The 19081-nt window shown below is 41.7% G+C and overlaps 1 protein-coding gene across 1 annotated transcript in view; it reads right to left on the reverse strand.

Annotated features, from left to right (window-relative positions):
* LOC120906502 (serine/threonine-protein kinase 32A) overlaps positions 1-19081 on the reverse strand; it is a 77113-nt gene that overhangs the window by 11548 nt on the left and 46484 nt on the right. The window contains exon 7 of the mRNA XM_040318233.1: positions 12274-12311. Within this exon, the coding sequence (XP_040174167.1) occupies positions 12274-12311 (38 nt within the window). The remainder of the gene's footprint in view (positions 1-12273; positions 12312-19081) is intronic.

Genomic DNA, 19081 nt, shown 5'->3' on the forward strand with positions numbered 1-19081 from the left:
TTCTTGGCAATGGGGAGAGGATGGCAACAGCAAAGAAAAAGGAAAGCCTTTGCGGTCTGCTGTTTGTTGTTTCCGTTCTGAGTGGAAGGTTTCAATGTGTGGAAGTGTGTGTGTGTGTGTGTGTGTGTGTGTTTTTTATGACAAACCTATACAGGATTTCAGATCCTTTGATATGAGACTTCTTGTGCTTTGTGTTTATTTTTTTGTTCAAGCAGTGCATTGTCTTGTCGCTGTTGCGCTGATATTATCGAAGCTGTTTGGTCCATGATGAAGTGTTTATGGCTTTGGGGGAGGCGGTCGAGGGAGATTCCGCATTCACGTACAGGAGGAAAAATTAATTACAAAAGCCAATCAACGGTCGGTTTTGCAATCAATCGATGAAACCAAATCAAAGTGCAAAGCATTCGGTCGGCGCTGAGTTCCTTGGGCGCTTTTTTTTTTCTTTTTAAACTTAAGCGAACGTCAATCGCAGAGGAGGAGCGATATCTCAAACACAACATGCCATGCCAGACGGAATCGAGCGAAGTGTGGGAGGCACTTTCCTTTGACGTTGGAAAGAAAGAAAAAAAAACATTCTCACAAGAAGTTCTTCCAGGTTCCATTTTCATCTTCAAAGAATGTGATGAAATAAAAGAAAGAAAAGCTCTCCCTTTTCCGAAATCAGCACCGACCAGATGGCACTTCTTATTGCGCGTCGGGCTCTGCCAGCTGCACTCCAAGCACACGACATGCATTTTGTCCACCCGGTCTCGGAAGGAAACAAAAAAAGAAGGAAACCTATATTGGCTGGCGAAAGCTTTCCACTCAACCGACGCTTGAATGGCCCGTGACACCGGACACGGTACGGCAAGGTAATGAGCTTACTGCGATAATTTCATTACACTTTTCGCTACTGTATCGAGTGGCTGCTGATGCCGCTGGAAAGCACCCATTAGTAGCGGCATCTTCGACCGTGGAGCAGTGGCCCCCAGCAAACCGTCGCACCAAAATCCCGAGTTGCAAGCACGTACCGGGCGTGTATTATTGGTCCGTACGCGCTGTGTGTGTAGCTGGTGGGTTTGAAAAGCGCTTTCGTTGTGCTGCCTGCTGGCGAAAGTGAGCAGCTCTTGCACTTCATAAAACCGCTTCTTTTTTGCACCCAGCTGGAGCATGCAGGAGCGTGCGGTCGGGAGCCAATTTAAAGACAATTAATATCCTGCCGCGCTTACTGAGGCTCTTGCACGGGTAGGCCTTTCAACCACGGGCCTTGCTGATTGACACTGTGGTGCTAATTGTTTTCGGCTGGGTGCAAAGTAGTGCCAAGTACCTTGGCTCCATGCACGGTGGAAACAGCCTACACAAATTCCGGAAACTATTGGCTAACACCTAGCACGCCCAGCAAAATTACACGAAAATTGGTGATATTTCGGTGAAATTCGACATACGGAGTTTTAGGAGTAAGTGCTGCATATGTTATCGCTCACGACACTCACTTTGACATCTAGTACGTACTTGGACTGGTCCAATATAATTTTTTACTCGGTCAAGTTTAATTTAGACAGCCCTATGAAGGACATTTTTACACAAGTCAGTAGGCCCGATTGTTAAACACAAATTGTAAAGACTAGTTGTCAAAATCGGAAGATTTATATTATGACATCCGTTTGTGTTGTGTGCTGGAACAATAAAATTTGACGAAACACAAACTCACAAGCATACTGCCAAGATATGTATTATGAAACACAAACGGAAATCCAAAATTGTCAAACTGCTTTCCGTCAGCTTTTTGTCACGGAAAGGCGCCTATCTCAGATTGTTTGACCGACACAACACAACAATAGAGTTGTTGCTGTTGCTTTCACGACAAAATATAAGTATTTTATTTTAGAATTAATCAAATTTTATCATTTTAAATAAAAATATGTGTACTGCCATATCCAAACGGCGATATGCTGGAGATACTGGTAACGTGCTGCTGTGTTGGCTTAAGAAGCTGCTGTTATTTCCTTCCTCTGTTGTTGTTCGATGGTAGTCGAAAGATGAAGGGCTCACGCACCCGGTTTGCGTTCAACAGCAAAGGATTCCAGAAACTTCTTCAGTGAGTGACTGCTTCAACAACCAACAGCATAGGCACATGTAATTATCACATCTAATACTGCATACACTTTTAGGAATAACAAAGACTCGGAGGGCTCGATCTTCGCCAGAATGTCAAGGAAAATTTCCTTCGACACACGATTTTTTCTTAAATCTTAAATTAACAACCACCAAAAGAAACATGTATAACACGGTTTGCACAAATGATCCGCATGCTTAACTCACGCTTGGTTAGAAAGCTGTAACGGGTCGAAAACACTTCGAAGCAGTCGGCGCTGTTTTGCCAGATCTACCGTTGTTTCTTCTTAACTGCTGCTATCGTCACTTACGAAGTGGGAGAAAATCATTTCGATGTTTTAAACAAGGATTGTTAGCTTGATAAACGATTGTATCTTAAATAAACTTGTTTAAGTTTTTTTATTTTGATTTTAACATTTTGACACATCGACAAAGGCTTTCACACAGCTTTAACGAAACAAATTTTTTAACGAAACTTGTCTGTCACAAGAAAGGTTTCAAAATGCATACCTATTTTCCGTTTGTCTTGACGCACTTGTCTTGTGTCATTTCCGTTTGTGTTTAATAATCGGGCCTATTATTTAAGCTCATTTCATTAACAAAAGACGACTCTCTCTCTCTCTCTCTCTCTCTCTCTCTCTCTCTCTCTCTATCTTTCTCTCTCTTTCTCTCTTGTTGGCCTGCTCTCACTCCCAACTATATAAACACACGATCTAAGACAGGTATAGCTTCACAAGATGCAGTCATTGAGGTCACTGTGCTCGGGCAGCTCAGCAAGCTAGTGGTTCTTCTTTCTCCTCCAAAATCCATGCTCGAACACATTGCCAAAGATAGTTCGGAGGATGCGTTGCTCAAACCCAGAGCGTTTGTATCCTCTGCTCGAATAGTCTATGACTCATGTCCATAGAGGACCACCGGGCGATATATTTCATATTTCGAGTGGTCTCGAAGACTACTGGATCTTAGCAGTCGGTGAAGCCCATAGTATACACTATTCCCCTGCACAAAGCGTCTCCGGGGTTCGCTGCTGATGTCGTTGTCCGAAGTAACGACCGTCCCGAGATAGCAAAACTCTTTTACTACCTCTAGATTGTCGCCGTCAACTAATACACTGCTTCCCAGATGGTCTGAGTCTCCGGCAAGCAGGTCCTTCGTCTTCGTCGCATTGATTCTCAATTCAATTCTTGCTGCTTCGCGTTTGAGTCGAGTGTACGCCTCACACACCTTCGCTGTTGTCCTGCCGATGCCGATGATGTCGCGATTCTAAGGAATTGAAGGAACCGGTAGAGGATTGTGCCACGGATGTCGCGGTCTAGCCCCCCCCCCCGCTTTGATTGAAACTTTCCAGCGCGATGGCGAAGTTGCAGAAAAGAGTCTCCGTCGCCTTGCCTCAGACCCCATTGAGATTCGAACGATTCGGACGATCATGGTGGAATCTGACAGCCGGATCAATGTCTCAGGAAAGTTGTACTACTGCATGTTCCATAGCCCATTGCTCAGCTTGGTTGCTGCCGACGAAATGTGTAGCAAGGGGAGCAAGTCTGCAGAACAGGATCTGGTACAGGATCTTGTAGCAGCTGTAGCGACCAGAGCGCCATCTGGTGCGCACACCTAGAACTACCGACCAAAATGTTTAACGGGCTAGTTAGGCAGGGACTGCACACAAAGCTAGAGCAGGACAAACAGTGGTAGCATGCTTCACCGCAGCTATAAAAACGGTGGCTTACTCCATACACGTTCTCTCTCGTCCTAAACACCGACACACGCATATCCGTCCGGCTTAACCCATACATTCTCTTCTCCGGCAACTCTCGATCGAGCAACAGCAATTTTCGCGTCTCTCCCGAACTCACCGTTTCGCGGCTTAGTAAAAAAACGAATAATCCGAACTCTAGTAAAACGTAGTTCACAAAGCGTGTTGCGTATCATTTCTTTAAAAACTAGGGACCACATTTGTGGCGCCCCTAAAGAACCATTGAGGACAGCTGATGCATTTCGACGGTAAGCCAGAGATGGCGGGGCACTTCGTCGTCGGTGCCAATGCTGTCGCTGGTGTTACTGCTGTGCTGCTGCTGTGGTGGTTGCCTTGTTCTACCACTTGCAACAGCATCTCCTGCCTCAGCTCCAATCAGGTGTCCTTCAAAGTAGCACTTGCACCTTTCAATCACCTTCCGCTCACCTATCAGGAGATTTCCTGCCGCATCCTGGCACTTTGCGGTTTTAGGAACAAACCCGCTCCGTGCCTCCTACAATCTCCTGTAGAATAAGCGGGTACCCCCCTACTGGGAATGCTGCTCCAGCAGCTGTTTATCTGACTCTTCAAAACGTCGCTGCTTGGCCTGGAAGAGCAGGGTTTGATTTTTCCCGTATCACCGAACTTGGACCGTTTATGACGTAGCATAAATGATTTCCTGGATAATTTTCAAGAATATTGGGCAAAATACAATGTGGAACAATTTCGACCTCACTTAACCCTGTTGCGCGAACGTTGCCGAACTTTGTCCTAATTGTGCCTATTTTTGATAAGCTAGCTGTATCGCCCTTGGAGATGTCTTTTTGTGCTTATCTGTTTTACAGCGCCATCTGGTGTTTTCCTCGTAAGCTATTCGAGCTGTCCTTGACAGCTCGTTGTTTTGATAAACATTGCGGCTGCTGATCTGCTTGAGGGAGCTATCGTGCCACTTTCTTTTTTCACTTTTATTGCCGTAGTTCCCTTAAATATTAACAACAAAAAAACATTCTTAATACTGTCGAAAAATTATTTAATGACATTTCTAAAACACTGTTGTTATCCTCGAAAATCAAAGCAGCACATTTTTAAATATTGTCGTCGAATAAGGCTTCTTTCATTTGGCTCAATGTGATGGATTGCAATCATTTTGCTTTATCAATCATCGCTATAGTGTTTCTGGCAATCGCCATAGCTGTTCCTTTTGTGACTGTAAGCCAAAGCTCATGGATATTTACATCAATGTATACCATTTTTGTTAATATATTGACATTGTTTTAACTCAAATAAAGCAATAATTAAGCTCACTGCAAATAAATAACTACACGAACACTATTAAATACGTTAAATAAATAGTTGCAAATCTCTAATCTCTATCACTGATTGTGATGAAAGCCACGCTCAATTAATCGCCCAATTGATGGAGCACTTGTATTTCGAAGGAAAGTCATAAAAAACGATTGCGTTGTGTTTGTTGAAACAGATTCGATTTTGTAACATTTTACACACAACAACTGATGCTTAAAACGCAAATTAACACTTTAGATTGCAAATATAGCAAAGAGAAACCTGTCAAATTTGTCCTGTAAACCTGTCACCTGTAATAACTAACGTGTTGTACCAAAATGATGATTTTAGGTAAAAATTATAGTTAGGTGCTTGCGCCTCGCTAATATCCTACAGTGCTGCTCTTAGCAAAATAGTAAGAGAGGCCAAATATCTAGGCACAAGAGAGAGAGAGAGAGAGAAATATCTTTTTAGAGCGAACATATTGTTCCCAGTCTTTTTCATCCCAGTGTGCTTCTACTGTAACACGTGCTAGAAGATTTATTCGTAGCAGCACGATTCGTGTCCAACTATGTAAAGAGCGTTTGTAAGTTGTAATGTCTGTTCGTGGATTCTCTTGAAGATTTTGTGAGTTGATTGTTTTTGTTTAGCTTGAATCAATACAGAGCCCATTTTAACACAAAAACTTGATAATTATACATTGAACATGTGAATGTTACTTTAAAAATAAGTAAGCTTTTTTTTTGGGCTACTAATTCTCCCCCGTAATGTCTTAAGCTTGCTGAACGGTGGCGCTTTAGTCCCTGATGCTTTGCATCTATAAGCATCGCTCGTTTATCTCCACACTATTGTTTCCCACCACACCTAAGCGCTTGCTTTTATGATGGGCGCAAGAAGAAGAAAAAGAGGAAGAAGAAAGAGACAAAAGTGAAGAAAAAATAACAGCATAACCAAGCACCCGACACTCGATGCCCGGCTCGGGAAAAAGGATTATGTTAAATTTCGCACATGAAGTGGCGCTTGACAGCGATGACAGTGGGCGCACCGTACCGAGCGGCCGGTCTAGCTGGTACACCCCCCCCCCACTTCCCACTTCCTGGTGGCGTGGCGAAGTGGATAAAATAAATTTCTCTCCATCATCGTACTGTTTCCCGGGCTGTCTCCCGCTGCTGCTGCTGCTGCTGCATTTGTTTACTTTGCCTCGAAGTATGTCAGTTGCTTTTCATTCTTTCCTCACATTCTTGCCTTGCTGTTTCACTGGTTTTTTGTTGTTGCCCTCTCGTGAGTGTGTTCTCTCTTTCTCTCTTTTTTCCTCTCTCTCTCTCTTGCACTTTCTTGCACTAGACGGGCTTTCCGCAGTAGTTTGCTAGTGGTCATAAAATATGCAAAACAATTTCCCGCTCTTGACCAGCAGCTGTTTTGACGAAAGGCAGGAGCGCGAGTTTGTGAAGGAGGAAACTGGGAAGGAAATTGTTCTATTCATCTCACTGTTTGCCGGCTGCCTGGCTCGTGCCAAAGCCACCGTTTCGCTCCACGTTTCGTCCCGATATTTGTTTGCTTTGCTTGCTTCAAAAAGATGCAAAAGTAAAGGAACCGTGGCTGCCTCCGTGCCCCACCTCCGTGACATCGTTGGCCACGCGCAATGGAAACGGTCAGCGAACGGCTTCATTTATTCCTTGCATGCCCCTCTCCACTCGCCCACATCGCCTGCATCGTTGCAAAGCAACTTTGCCAGCTGCTGGTTTTGTGTGAGTTTTTTTTTTGTTCGCTGCAAGTTTTACTATTATTATTATGTCGTGCATTCCAGCTTTTATGATGCAACTTTCCTTTGGTTTTTTTTTTGCACAATGTTCCGCACTATTATAGATCGTTAAACAAACAAACGAAACTCAAGCCGACTTTTTAACGTATGAATGTCGAACCTGCCGCACACGGTGCCACAGGGCACCGGGCACCGGGCTTTAGCGACTTTACTATCGATGAGCAGCCTGGTCGGGCGAGCTCGTCGCGCGTATTATCGTACCCTGCCGCGCACAGCAGGCGCGGCTTTTGCCGGCTTTGGTGCACTACATTTTCATGCTGATTGTTTTGCATGCAGCTGCAGTTCTTTGCCGGTGCCGGTAAACTTTATTCGCAGCAGGATGATTTCTTTGTTCGCTCTCTCTCTCTCTCTCTCGCTCTCGCTCTATCGTTGTTCGCATGTGTTTGTGTGCATTATTTAAAGTTTTAGCAAATGGAACAGGGTAGAGGAAAGGTGCACTGTTCCATGTGGAGGTTGAAAACAGGGGTCGAGAAGGATTTGCGTTTGACTTTCAAAAGTGACGTTAATTCTCTTCTCGGTTCGTTTTATTCTGTCCATGTAGCTAAAGATGGATTCGTTGGTATTTGCTGGAAATGCATTAGTGTACCCTTTTTGGTAAGCTTCTAGGATGGTAAAAAGCTCGAAATTATTACAAAAGAAAGAAAAGCGCAATATTTTTTAAATAAAAAACTCTTCATGAATAGATAGGAAAAGGTTTTACAACGCCTAAAAGTATGCAATCTAATTGGTATTTTTTCGTCTTCAGTGTCAAAATTGTTCGTTTCGTTTTGCTTAATTTCTTTTGTTCGTCACGTATTGCTTCAAATTAGATTTTGATTTGTCCTTCTTTTTATTTTATTTTATTTTATTTTTATTTTATTAATTGCTCGGCCACGTTGGGTTACAGCAATAGTGCTTACTGACGATAGTATACAATTTTTCACGAAGGAGTAGGAAGGAGTTTATGGTACGGAAAAGGAGCGAAGACGGGATCGGTAGACAGGATAGGAGAGGACAGCAGAAAGGGAAGGCGGAAGTGATTACATTAGTAAACGCTGCTACAGCTTGATTTATGTCACAGTCAGCATCAGTAAAGGACTAATCTATTCTTCAATATTCTTTAAATATTTTCGAGCACGGTGTCCCTCAAGATTGATTCTCGATTAGTCTCTACCCCTACTAACATTCACAATTTGGCAGTCTACACAATACTGATGATATAATATTTATCAACAACAAGAAATAAAAATCTACATATATGTAATAACTTTCACAAAAAGACATTGAAACCTTTAACAATTAAAACGTAAACAATTCCAAACACAAGATAAAATTTCAGCCAGTCAGCTGTTTGCAGTGTGTAGCAGTTTTCGAGCAGCTATCAAAGTTTGTATGAGTACAGGTGGGATTATCCCAAGGTGTATGTATTGAGAAGGTTGATTGTTATCGCTTCTGCTGGGCGACATTCTGGGAGACATCTGTCAATTCCTGCATACGGATTTTCAAAGCCTGTGGTCTCATAGCCTGTTTTATATATTATTGTTTTTGTTCAAATTGAACGTCACTTTTTAACAGGACGGGTGATAACTTTTGCTTGAGCAGGCTTTCTGATGGCTAGCCGAATACACAACACACTCTTCATTCTATTAACTGTATGTTTTTTAAACACGTGAAACACCGGTAATTGTAAGCTAAATCAAATCTGTACGACTTACAGGGTTTTCGAGGATTATATAGTCATATTCAACGAGTTGTAGTTTTGTTCAGGCAAATAATAGACTCTTTTAGCGAGATATAGAATTGTTCGGAGGTTATAGTATTCGGTTATACTGTAGAGCTGTCACTTTCGTAACCCTTGGACTGCAGCTTGGATCATTCTCATCAGAAAATAAACAAATGGCTTGCGAAAAACTAAGTTTGATTCAACTAATTATTGTATTAAACAGCTTGGGGAATGATTATTTGCAACTTTTAGATCATTTAAGAATGAAAAATTAAACGCTGCGGTACAGGGTGTAAACAAAACAAATAACAACACTACAGAATCACTGCACTTGTCAACGCCTACTTCCGAACAATTCCGTATCTCTCTGAAAGTGTCTATTATATGCCTAAACAAAGCTACAACTTGCTGAACATGTCTATATAATCCTTTAAAACTCTGTAACATCCACCATTATTTTGATACAACGTCTTCAATGAGGAGACAAATGTCTGCTACGTATATGCTGCTATGAAAAACGATTCGTACTTATGGATATGCATTTTGCCCGTCATGTCAAATGTAGTTTTTTTATTCAGAAATTAGTTGTCAAACTATATGGGACGAGACTAGCTGGCCAACATACACTTCGGTTCTAGATTCCACCACATGATTTGTTTAATGCATCTTGGGATGAATACTCTGATGAGCAGGTACTCGAATCTAATTCCAGCTTTGAGGCTGAAATAATCTCAGCTGGAAATCGCAGGCTAGTATTGTTGTGTGATTTTGTATGGAGTGTCAACATGATTTTAGCTGCCAACTGTCAAACTCCATACAAAAAAGCTGGCTAGTATCGTGAAAAGCCCCAATAATAGATTAAAGATTCTTTATTTGTGTAGAAAAGTAATCTGCAGGACGCACACTTCTCACCACTTTCAACAGCTGGTTGGTTTCAAATCTATTTTACGACATTTAATTCGTTACAACGGGCAATACCAACATTAGCTGTGCGCTAGCTCCAATGTACTACTCTGCTCTGACAAGAAAAACAAGAGCCTTTATCAATAGCCTAAATTCTGCAATACTTTGTGAAAGTGGGCAACTACCTCTCGATCATGTAATATTTCTTAAAATATTAAACTTTCCGGGCTGATTCCGAGTAAAAGGAGTAGTATGAGTAGGCTTTTCTAGTAAGAAAACGCTTTTGTAGTTAGAGCTAACAGTGCTTTACAACAACTAACAGGTCGCAGTATACCTAACATTGCTAAGCTTACAAGCTGCTTGACGACTAGGTCTTGGTACTATAGAAACCACTGTTCCATGATCAAAGATCATATTGATGGATCTATCTACACAGAGGATGCGTTATCAGAGTTGAGAAAATAGATGAAACAAATCACCCAAGGCCGATCTTTAAAAAAATCAGACAACGGCAGCTTAGACCGAGCCATTCGATCACAGCGATCAAAGAGTACTAACAAAATGTCTAACAAATGCTATGAGACCACCTGGACTACATACACTTTGATTCTGGATTCCATCACCAGATCTCTTTAATGCACCTTAGGATAAATGTAAACACCACCTTTTTTGCCATTTTTCGAACAGGTTCTCGAATCTAATTCTAGCTTTGAGACTAGAATAATCTAGACTGAAAATTGCAGGCTAGTTTTGTGTGTGGTTTTGCATAGAGTGTTTACATGATTTCAGCCTCCAACTGTCAAACTCCATACAAAAAGCTGACTAGAATCGTGAAGGGCCCCATTATTAGAATAATCTTTTTTCTCGCCATCAAGATAATTGGAATTATTTTTGTAATTAATTATTATTTTTCGCTCTTAATTATGATAGTTTAAATTAGTAGCGTTTCTGTAACCAAGAACAAATGTTAACATTTAACATCGATAATTTACAAAAATCGAATGGTAAAAGGCCTCATAAAAGGCCAATAACTCAACAAAAACAGCCTTCCTAACATTATTGTGCATGAATTTATCTTGAATCTAGTTTCCTGTGAATTTTGTAGCTCCCACCAAATTTTGAATTTTGACAGTGCGCAACAGCCTTTGCCTTTAAAGCATCAATTTTCGCCACTTACTGCACCTTTTATTCAGGCCTATTATTTTACTCGAATGACTTTCGATTCCGTCGGAAGCACTCCAGTCGAACGGGAGAAAAATTGGTATCGTTTTCGCCATTCGAATCGATGAAGGTTTCGTCGACATTTTTGTTCTAGCATCTGTGTGTTTGACAGTTGGTCAAAGCAACCGGCGGTCGGAGTGAGTTTAAACAAACGGATTCAGCACTTCTTTAAAATCATTTTTTTTTTTCATAATTTTGTTGGAAATGGGGAAAATATGAGTGATGAGAATGTTGAAAAACTTATGTTAAACTTAATTACACACATAGACAGTGGCTTAAATTATTTGTGAGGTTAAATTTACGCGTTTCCGACAGCTTGAGCTGTCGGCAGAAAATCTCTCGAATGCACCTTCCTGTTCGAGCAATACGGTACCGATTTTTACTTCGTCGACTCGAATCTGCCGATGAGTTACTCGAAGCGGGACGTCGCTAGCAAAACGATACGAAAATGAACATAATGAACGTGCGAGTGAATCTTCTCGAATGCCGAACGCAATATAATAGGCCTGATTGTCTGTACGTTAACAATTTGTTTTACTCTTATAGGAATCATGCTAATTTTACAAAGTATTTCAACAGATGTATGACAATTGAAATGTCACATAATACAAATACTACAAAGTAGATAGCTTTGTGAAATTGTTGAGCCACGAGGTTATTGTTCGGTTTGTTGCGTTTGCCTGTACTAAATAGCATTAGTGCAGGTAAACGTAACCATATCCTAAGTTTGTTTGCAAATCATTGGAGATCATTGGTTTGCGTCATCCACATCATTGGAAACAATGATGCTGTGATTGACATAGAAGTTCTGCGTTGTTCTTTGTAAATATTAATGTTAATTAGAACCTAAGCACGTTTTCAATAAAACATTTTATAAAAAAAGGCCGTCAATTTGCAATAAACTAAATTGAATTGAATAAACAATACAACTGTTGCCTGAACTATCAAAAGACGCTACACTTTCGCTCACAACGACGAACGTTCTTTTCCGCTGGATGATGCTTATCTTGTTCTATCAATCTTTCCTCGACATTTGAAGGTTCAACCCTTCCTTCTTGAAAGGGAAACAAACAATACAAAAAACACACACACACTCAAAACTGGTCTCCAAAATGGTAGCAAACTGTAAGGGGGAAGCGATAAAATTATGAAGACGATTGTCAGTTCATATTTTAGTGCCAGTGATAAACCCCGAAAGCGATCCGAATCCGAACGCAGGGGGGGGGGGGGAGACAAACATGAAGGGTGAGAAAATGGGGAGGCAGAATGAGAGTAGACACGAAAGTGTCGGAATGTAAATAATATCCCAGCAAATCCGTCGTGACAATCGTCGTCGGCCGGCGTCGTGCGCCTGAAGGTAGGCAAAGTTTTCGCACTGTGACAGTAATGGACGAATAAAGACTTTTCTTCAGCAACAACAAGAAAAAAACAACATATTTTGCTCGTGTTTCGATTCGGCCTGTTGGTTCTTCTTAACCTAAACCTCCGTCCCAAGCCACACCCCCATTCACTTACCTTCCTCATCCAGCAGGATGTTGTCCGGTTTGATGTCCCTGGAGGCGGCGGTTGACGTTGATCGTTTCCCGGGGCGATCCGGATATGGAACGAGAGACAGAAAACAAGCAAACACAAACATTGTAGTGTATCGTAGAGGCAGGATTTGATTTGTTTTTGTCATAAGTATTTAGCTTTAAATGATGACACGCCCGTCGTCTACTCCCAAAACACACACACTGCACAACACTTTGTTGGGTATGCTTGCAGCTTCATCAAACTCCCATTACAGTTGTACTTTACCCCTCTCTTTAAAATAAAAAAGCACAAACAAAAGCCTCCAGTTAATGATGATTCAACTCCAAATGTCAATAAAAGCCCTTCTGATTTGGCGTGGCTCTGGTTCGCCGTGAATTATGTATTTCCCAGCGCCAAACCCGGATCCGGACTGACTGCTTGCGAGCGCGTTTAACGATCCCACCGGCAGCAGCACACACGAAAAAGTGCTGCCACCGCCATCCAGGGTTCCACGTGGCGGGGCTGGTAGGGAAAAAGTTTTTTAATTGGCATTTTTCCCAAACCCCGGTGGGACGCGACAAAAAAAACAAGAAGAAACAACACGGAAGAGATGTGATTGCGGGTGACAAACGAGGCATGAAGCACGAGCGCCTCGTTGAAGCAATGCATGCTTTAAGGCTTGCGACACACACATACACAAGACTGATGTAGACTCGCCATGGTGGCTGGTGCGCTTTAGCGGCGAATGATGTTTGGTGTTTTAATTTTAGCCCGCCACTCTGCTACCGCCCGTTGGATACCCTTAATTATGGGCCGTTGTGTGTATGTGTGTGTGTGTGTGTACTGGAAAGAGGGAGGACGGATCTGCAGATCGGTTGAAGCAGAACACACTCATTTGAATGTGTGTGTGTGTGTGTGTGTGTGTGTGTTTGTGTGTGTGTGTGTGTGTGTGTGTGTGTGTGTGTGTGTGTGTGTGTGTGTGTGTGTGTGTGTGTGTGTGTGTGTGTGTGTGTGTGTGTGTGTGTGTGTGAAGGTGTGCCTTTGTAATTAAAGGAAAATTATGTGCTAATTGGATGATTGAATTTCGGCAAACGGGAAGGCGTAAAGGACGAGAGGCCGATATAGATAGCAGCACCATTTGGCACGTGTCTCGTGTAGGCACGGTTTTTGTTTGCAGCAAAGGAGAGACTAACAAAACATGAAAACCAAAGCAGCCAAAGCAAAGGATCGGTGTCTGGAAAGAACGGGCCATGGATGTAACAGAGCTGTTACAAGTTCCCGGCATGCTGTGGTTGATGCTTGTGAATGCTTTATCGATCGAGAATCACAGAAAGAATTGAAAAACGGGCCAAGAGGCAGGAGGTAATGCTTGGCATGTTTTCAAAATTTCACATTCACATTCAAAAATTCGAAAAATCGTGATGGTCAGTCAGCGATTCCTTGTGCAATGTTAACTGAGTTTTCATCAGAGAGTCACATAAAAGTGTTCAATCAACTAACGTTTCATACTGCAGAGAAGAAAACTTTGGAAGCGATTAAACGATTAATTGATTCGTCGAGTTGTTTTTCATGAATGATTCACCCACGAATCAGACATGACGTTCTACAAATGAACTAAATGAACTACACACACGTATGAAATATCAGCAAGGTGAATCATGAGTGTGTGATGAACCATTGTAAGGCTGATCAATCATTGGTGATTCATCGTTCAATCTAAGCGTGTTGTGATTGTTATTCAATTCAGTAGCTAGTGGCGAGTTTTATCAATTTTTTATTTGAAGATTTGTGTGCCTTTTAGGAACTTTTAGGGCGTTTTTCAGTATGTATGACTTTAGACCTTCAGATACATCGAGAGATAGTAAGTATCGCATTATTAAACCATTTTGCAACAGTCGTCAACTCGTACGACTTAACAACATGCCCGTCATGGGTTCAATCCCCAAATAGACCGCGCCGCCATACGTAGGACTGACTATCCTGCTATGGAGGGGAATCAATTAGTCACTGAAAGCCAAGCCCATAACTGGGTACAGGCAGGCCTTGACCGACATCGGTTGTTGAGCCAAAGCAGAAGAAGAAGAAGAAGGAACTTTTAGTTTATGCATAGTTTTCATCATTCTAATTGAGCGATTCAGTGTAAAGCGCCTGATTCAGTACATCTTGCATGAACTGAATCAAATGACATGAACAATTAGCATCCGCTGATTGGTTGACATTTGATTCCTCGTCATGATGCACGGTGGTCTGTTTCAGTGCAGTAGGCGAACATTTGATGAGATGGGGGCCACTGTACCAAAACATTAAAACGGAAAGTGTAGTAAATTATGTCATGGTATTTAACATTCAAATGTCCCGCATATAGGTATATTTTAACACTTTGACCGCAGACCTGACGTCACAGTTTTTAAGTGAGCACGTAGCGCATGGCAAGAGAGCGATGAGAGCGACAGCTTATCGTGCCATTGTTATATTTTAAGTTATATTTTATCACTCTTTTGTTTCATTACAATAAGCGGCGTAGTACATGTCGTTCTCGTTCTCTCTTTCCTACCTCATTCGTTCTCGAGAGAATCACTGAGCGTCAGATGCAAAGCTGAACGGTGAGCAAAACCGTCATGCGAATTTATATGACACGGCGCTTAAAGTGTAAATGAGATTCGTGTTAGGAATCATGCTCAAGAACTTGATTCTACTCTCTCTCTCTCTCTCTCTCTTTCTCTCTCTCTCTCTCTCTTTCTATTTATATATCTCTCTCACACACATACATACACAGACGCATACACAAAATGCAAGCAAAAGAGTAAAAAACGTGGAAGAACTGTTCTTATTTAATGCTTAAATTTGAAAAGAGGCAGCTAGGCACAGCGGAAATTTTTTAGCAATGGGGCCCTTTTCGTTTTAAGTTGGTAGGCTGAAATTTCAGCCTGTAAGCTGTTTGCATTGTATAGCAGTTTTCGAGCAGCTATTTAAGTGAATATAACATACAGATGGGCTTATCCCAAGGTGTATGAATTTAGAAGACTGATTTTTATCGCTTCTGTTTCTGAATGAAGATTTTAAGAGTGTTTTGAGTATTCGTCAAGCCTCCAGAAAGCTTGTTTGAACAAAAGTTTTCACCTATCCTGTCAAAAAGTGATATTTAAATTTGGTAATAAAAAACATACTATGAGACCACCTGGACTACATACACTTTTGTTGTATTCTCGTACTTTTGTATTTAAATACTTTATTACATACAAAATAAATAATACGACACAATTTACAATCACAATGAACACTTTAAAATCACAAGTGCGGTGGCCGCGCACCAGCCGCACCGAGCGCCCCTGCCGAGAGCTCCTGCTCGATCGGCTCGCAAACACACTCTGCTTGTGTGCTCGGCACACACTTAGCCTTGCGCTGCTTAGTGTGTGCGACAGTGTGCGTGACACACTGTCGTCCCCCTGGACGTTGACCGGTGGCAGCGCAACTGCCACGGCAAGTCCAGGGGTCGGCACGGCTGCCCACAACAACTTTGATTCTAGATTCCACCACCTGATCTCTTTAATGCACCTTGGGGTTAATGTGCAACAACATCGTGGTTTCGAGCAGGTACTCGAATCTAATTCTAGCTTTGAGGCTAGAATAATCTAGACTGAAAATTGCAGGCTAGTTTTTTGTGTGGTTTTGTATGGAGTGTTTACATGATTTTTTTTGTCAAACTCCATACAAAAAAACTGACTAGAATCGTGAAGGGCCCCAATGTAAACAACATGTTGATTCAATAACTTGTTAAGTTTCAAACGCAGAAGATTATAGGAAAAATAATGCAAGGTCCAAACTATTAATGTCCTGATTAATTTCTCTGATTGGCTTGATTCATCCTTGATTTATCAGTCTCTGAAAAAGATGAAAAATCTTATACAAGTCTCAAATATTTCCGGATTTTTTTATTGTGAAACATAATTCTCTTGGTCCGGTTGTTGAATTTGAGTGTTATTGATTCAGCAGCATTCACCTGAGAGCTGTTTAAAAGAGCTGAATAGAATGAGGTCGTCTATAAAGCTACAGTGGCAAGGAACATTTTAAATCTTATCATAGTTTGAACGATATTGTTACGATTATTTCTTTCAGTCTTCCTTTTTCAGTTGAATGTCTTGTATGATCCAATAAGACTGTAGTACAACTCTTTTAAGACTGAGAGGGCCCATCTACATCTACACATGTTAAGGCTAATTTCAAGACCGTCAAGATGTGAAGCGCAAATAATCTATCAAAATTACAGCTTATTACTACGGATATGTTCTTGAGACGGCAAAATGCAGTACTGTAAATGAATTCATAATAATGGACATCTTTTTAGTTCACACATACTTTATTTTCAAAATACAGATTTGTTTTAAAGGGCCCACAATTTGCATCAAAAGCTATTTCAATGCTTTGCTATAATAACCATGACGCGACGCGCGTTTTGTAAATTGCCTTTTTCCCTATTTGTCATGTAAACATTGAATTTGTTTATCAAAATATCAGCATGGCTGACACATATTGACTGTCACACAAATCAATAATTATATCAACAATTATATCAATATAAATGGATTCCATTGGCTTGAGATCGAAAGGAGTTTCCTGATCACACGTTCTGACCATTTGTAATGCAATCTGTAAGGCATTACTAAGATATTGTTAAATAGCACATAGTTTTAATGAGCATCTGTGCAGACTTACAACTTTTAAGTAACTCCACGCACAGGTAGTCTCCGAGATACGCGGAACCTGCAATACGGTATATTTAGACAAACGCGGAATTCTGAATTTGACAGTTCTTTGAACAAATTTTACTGATTTGATACAGTAACCGTTGATAGCAACATGATATGTTTAAAATAATCATTTCGTTTGAATTTTCAAAATTTATTTAATACGAGGAGACGTTCAAATCACTCAGAATCGTATCTAATAATGTATGCAGGAGATAAAAACCACCCACTGCAAGCAAAAGGAAAAGAAAATTAAATAGAAAACCCCGCAGAAAACAACTTAGCCATCAAAACTCTAATTCTAGTGTTAGCAGATAATGTTACGCACGTCTTTAGAACGTGTTAAAAGGTTAACAACTTTAAAGACTGTTAAGCCTCTTCAAAAGACATGTTAAAACTAAGTGGCTTACTGCACTCAAAAAGCATTCTTTAGACCTGTTTAAGTGTATTTCACACTAATAGGAAATGTTTTCATGTGATTGGGAGCTAACTGCACTAGCAGCTCAGCAAACTCATCACACGTACGGAACCGAAACGAACGAACAAGCTACCAGGATTGCACTCCGTGCAATTGAGCGAACTAAAAAGGGACGACGGTTCTTTTTTTCTTTCCCCCACGTCTTCTCCATTGCAATGTCTCTATTTCTTAGCTTGCACAGTTTTCCATTTATGAAGCAGGAAAGGGATAATTTAAAAAAAACCAAAACCAAGGACAGCAAACTGTCATCTGCCAGTGTCTGCTGCGGACATTCCCATCAAGCTTCCGCCGCAGCACAGCCTGCACCAGCAGTGGGGAAAAATTCCACGAACCATCCGGCTGGTGGAAATGATTTCAGACGCGTCTCTCGCCTTCAGCGAGCGACATCTTTGGCAGCTTCCGGCAAACTCCCGGCTATCTCAAGTGCCCCTGGAGTTTTTTTTACGGGAATGTGGATACGCCTGTGCTGGGCCCGTTCGGTTGCAGTGAAAGGTTCGTGCGTCGTCCACGCTATCTTAATTAATTTCCCAACACCTTCCTTTAAACGCCCAGTGGGGTTGTCGGTGGGCCCCCCTTTTTCCTCCCCCAGTCAACCGAACAATGGTGATCGTTCCGGTGCGCGTTCCCTTTTGCGATGAAAGCATTCCTCCTCCCTCCCAGGAGTGAATGAGTGCTACATAAATAATGATTATTATGAGTAGCGCCCGGTTGGGTCGGCTGGCTGCCGTTCCGCCAACGCCCTCCCACGTGTGTTACGCGCTCGATACGGATGAGTTGGAATGAATGGGAATGGGGACGGGAGCAGACGCACGAAACGCCAAAAGGGTGATGTGATGAGAAAAGTTTTGCCCCAGCAAACGAGGGGGTTTTCCCATCCCCACCAGTCTGTGAGTGTGTGCGACAGGTACGGGCGTGGCATTGAATTTATATGTAAATCTGATTAAATCATTCTCCCGCCCGGTTAAAAAGAGGGAGTTTTTTTTTGTGTGTAGCATGCTATAGGCGCCACTGTTGGGGGGAGGGGTGTGGGAAGGATGATGATCACGGTGCGGCATTATCGCCATCAGCATGTGATAATGATACGGATGAGGAGCGCGTTTATTGATTGTAAAGCTACGAAGCGAGCTCGTTTCTAGGTTTGGCTTTTGCGTTGCTTCGTGTCAGTCCCGCTCTAGCTACCAAGCGCTGGATGGTAGCACTAATCCGCCAACACAGTAAAAGAACAAAAAAAAAGAAAAAAAAGACCAGAACGGCTCAAAAACACACAAACACCCCGTTGTCGCTGTGGATTGTTTTTGCTCTGCCTTGCAAATCTAAATAGGCGTCATCCATCAATTATGTAACACTGATAGGTGGGGGATGGGGGAGGGGAGGAGTTACGATTTGTTACATAGGGAAGAGAAGGGGGGGGGGTTTAACTTTTGTCTCGTAACGTAAAATAAAATGTTTTTTTTTTTAGAATAACAAATGAGTATTAAATGAGGTTCTTCTTGGTGACTTCACAACCTTTGCGGTTGTGCAGGTCTAAAAAAGATCTCGCTACATTTGATGTACTACGTAGCCGAATTGTCCGTTATTTGGTCTTTCG

Source organism: Anopheles arabiensis, chromosome X, assembly GCF_016920715.1.
Source record: "Anopheles arabiensis isolate DONGOLA chromosome X, AaraD3, whole genome shotgun sequence".
Lineage (NCBI taxonomy): Eukaryota > Metazoa > Arthropoda > Insecta > Diptera > Culicidae > Anopheles > Anopheles arabiensis.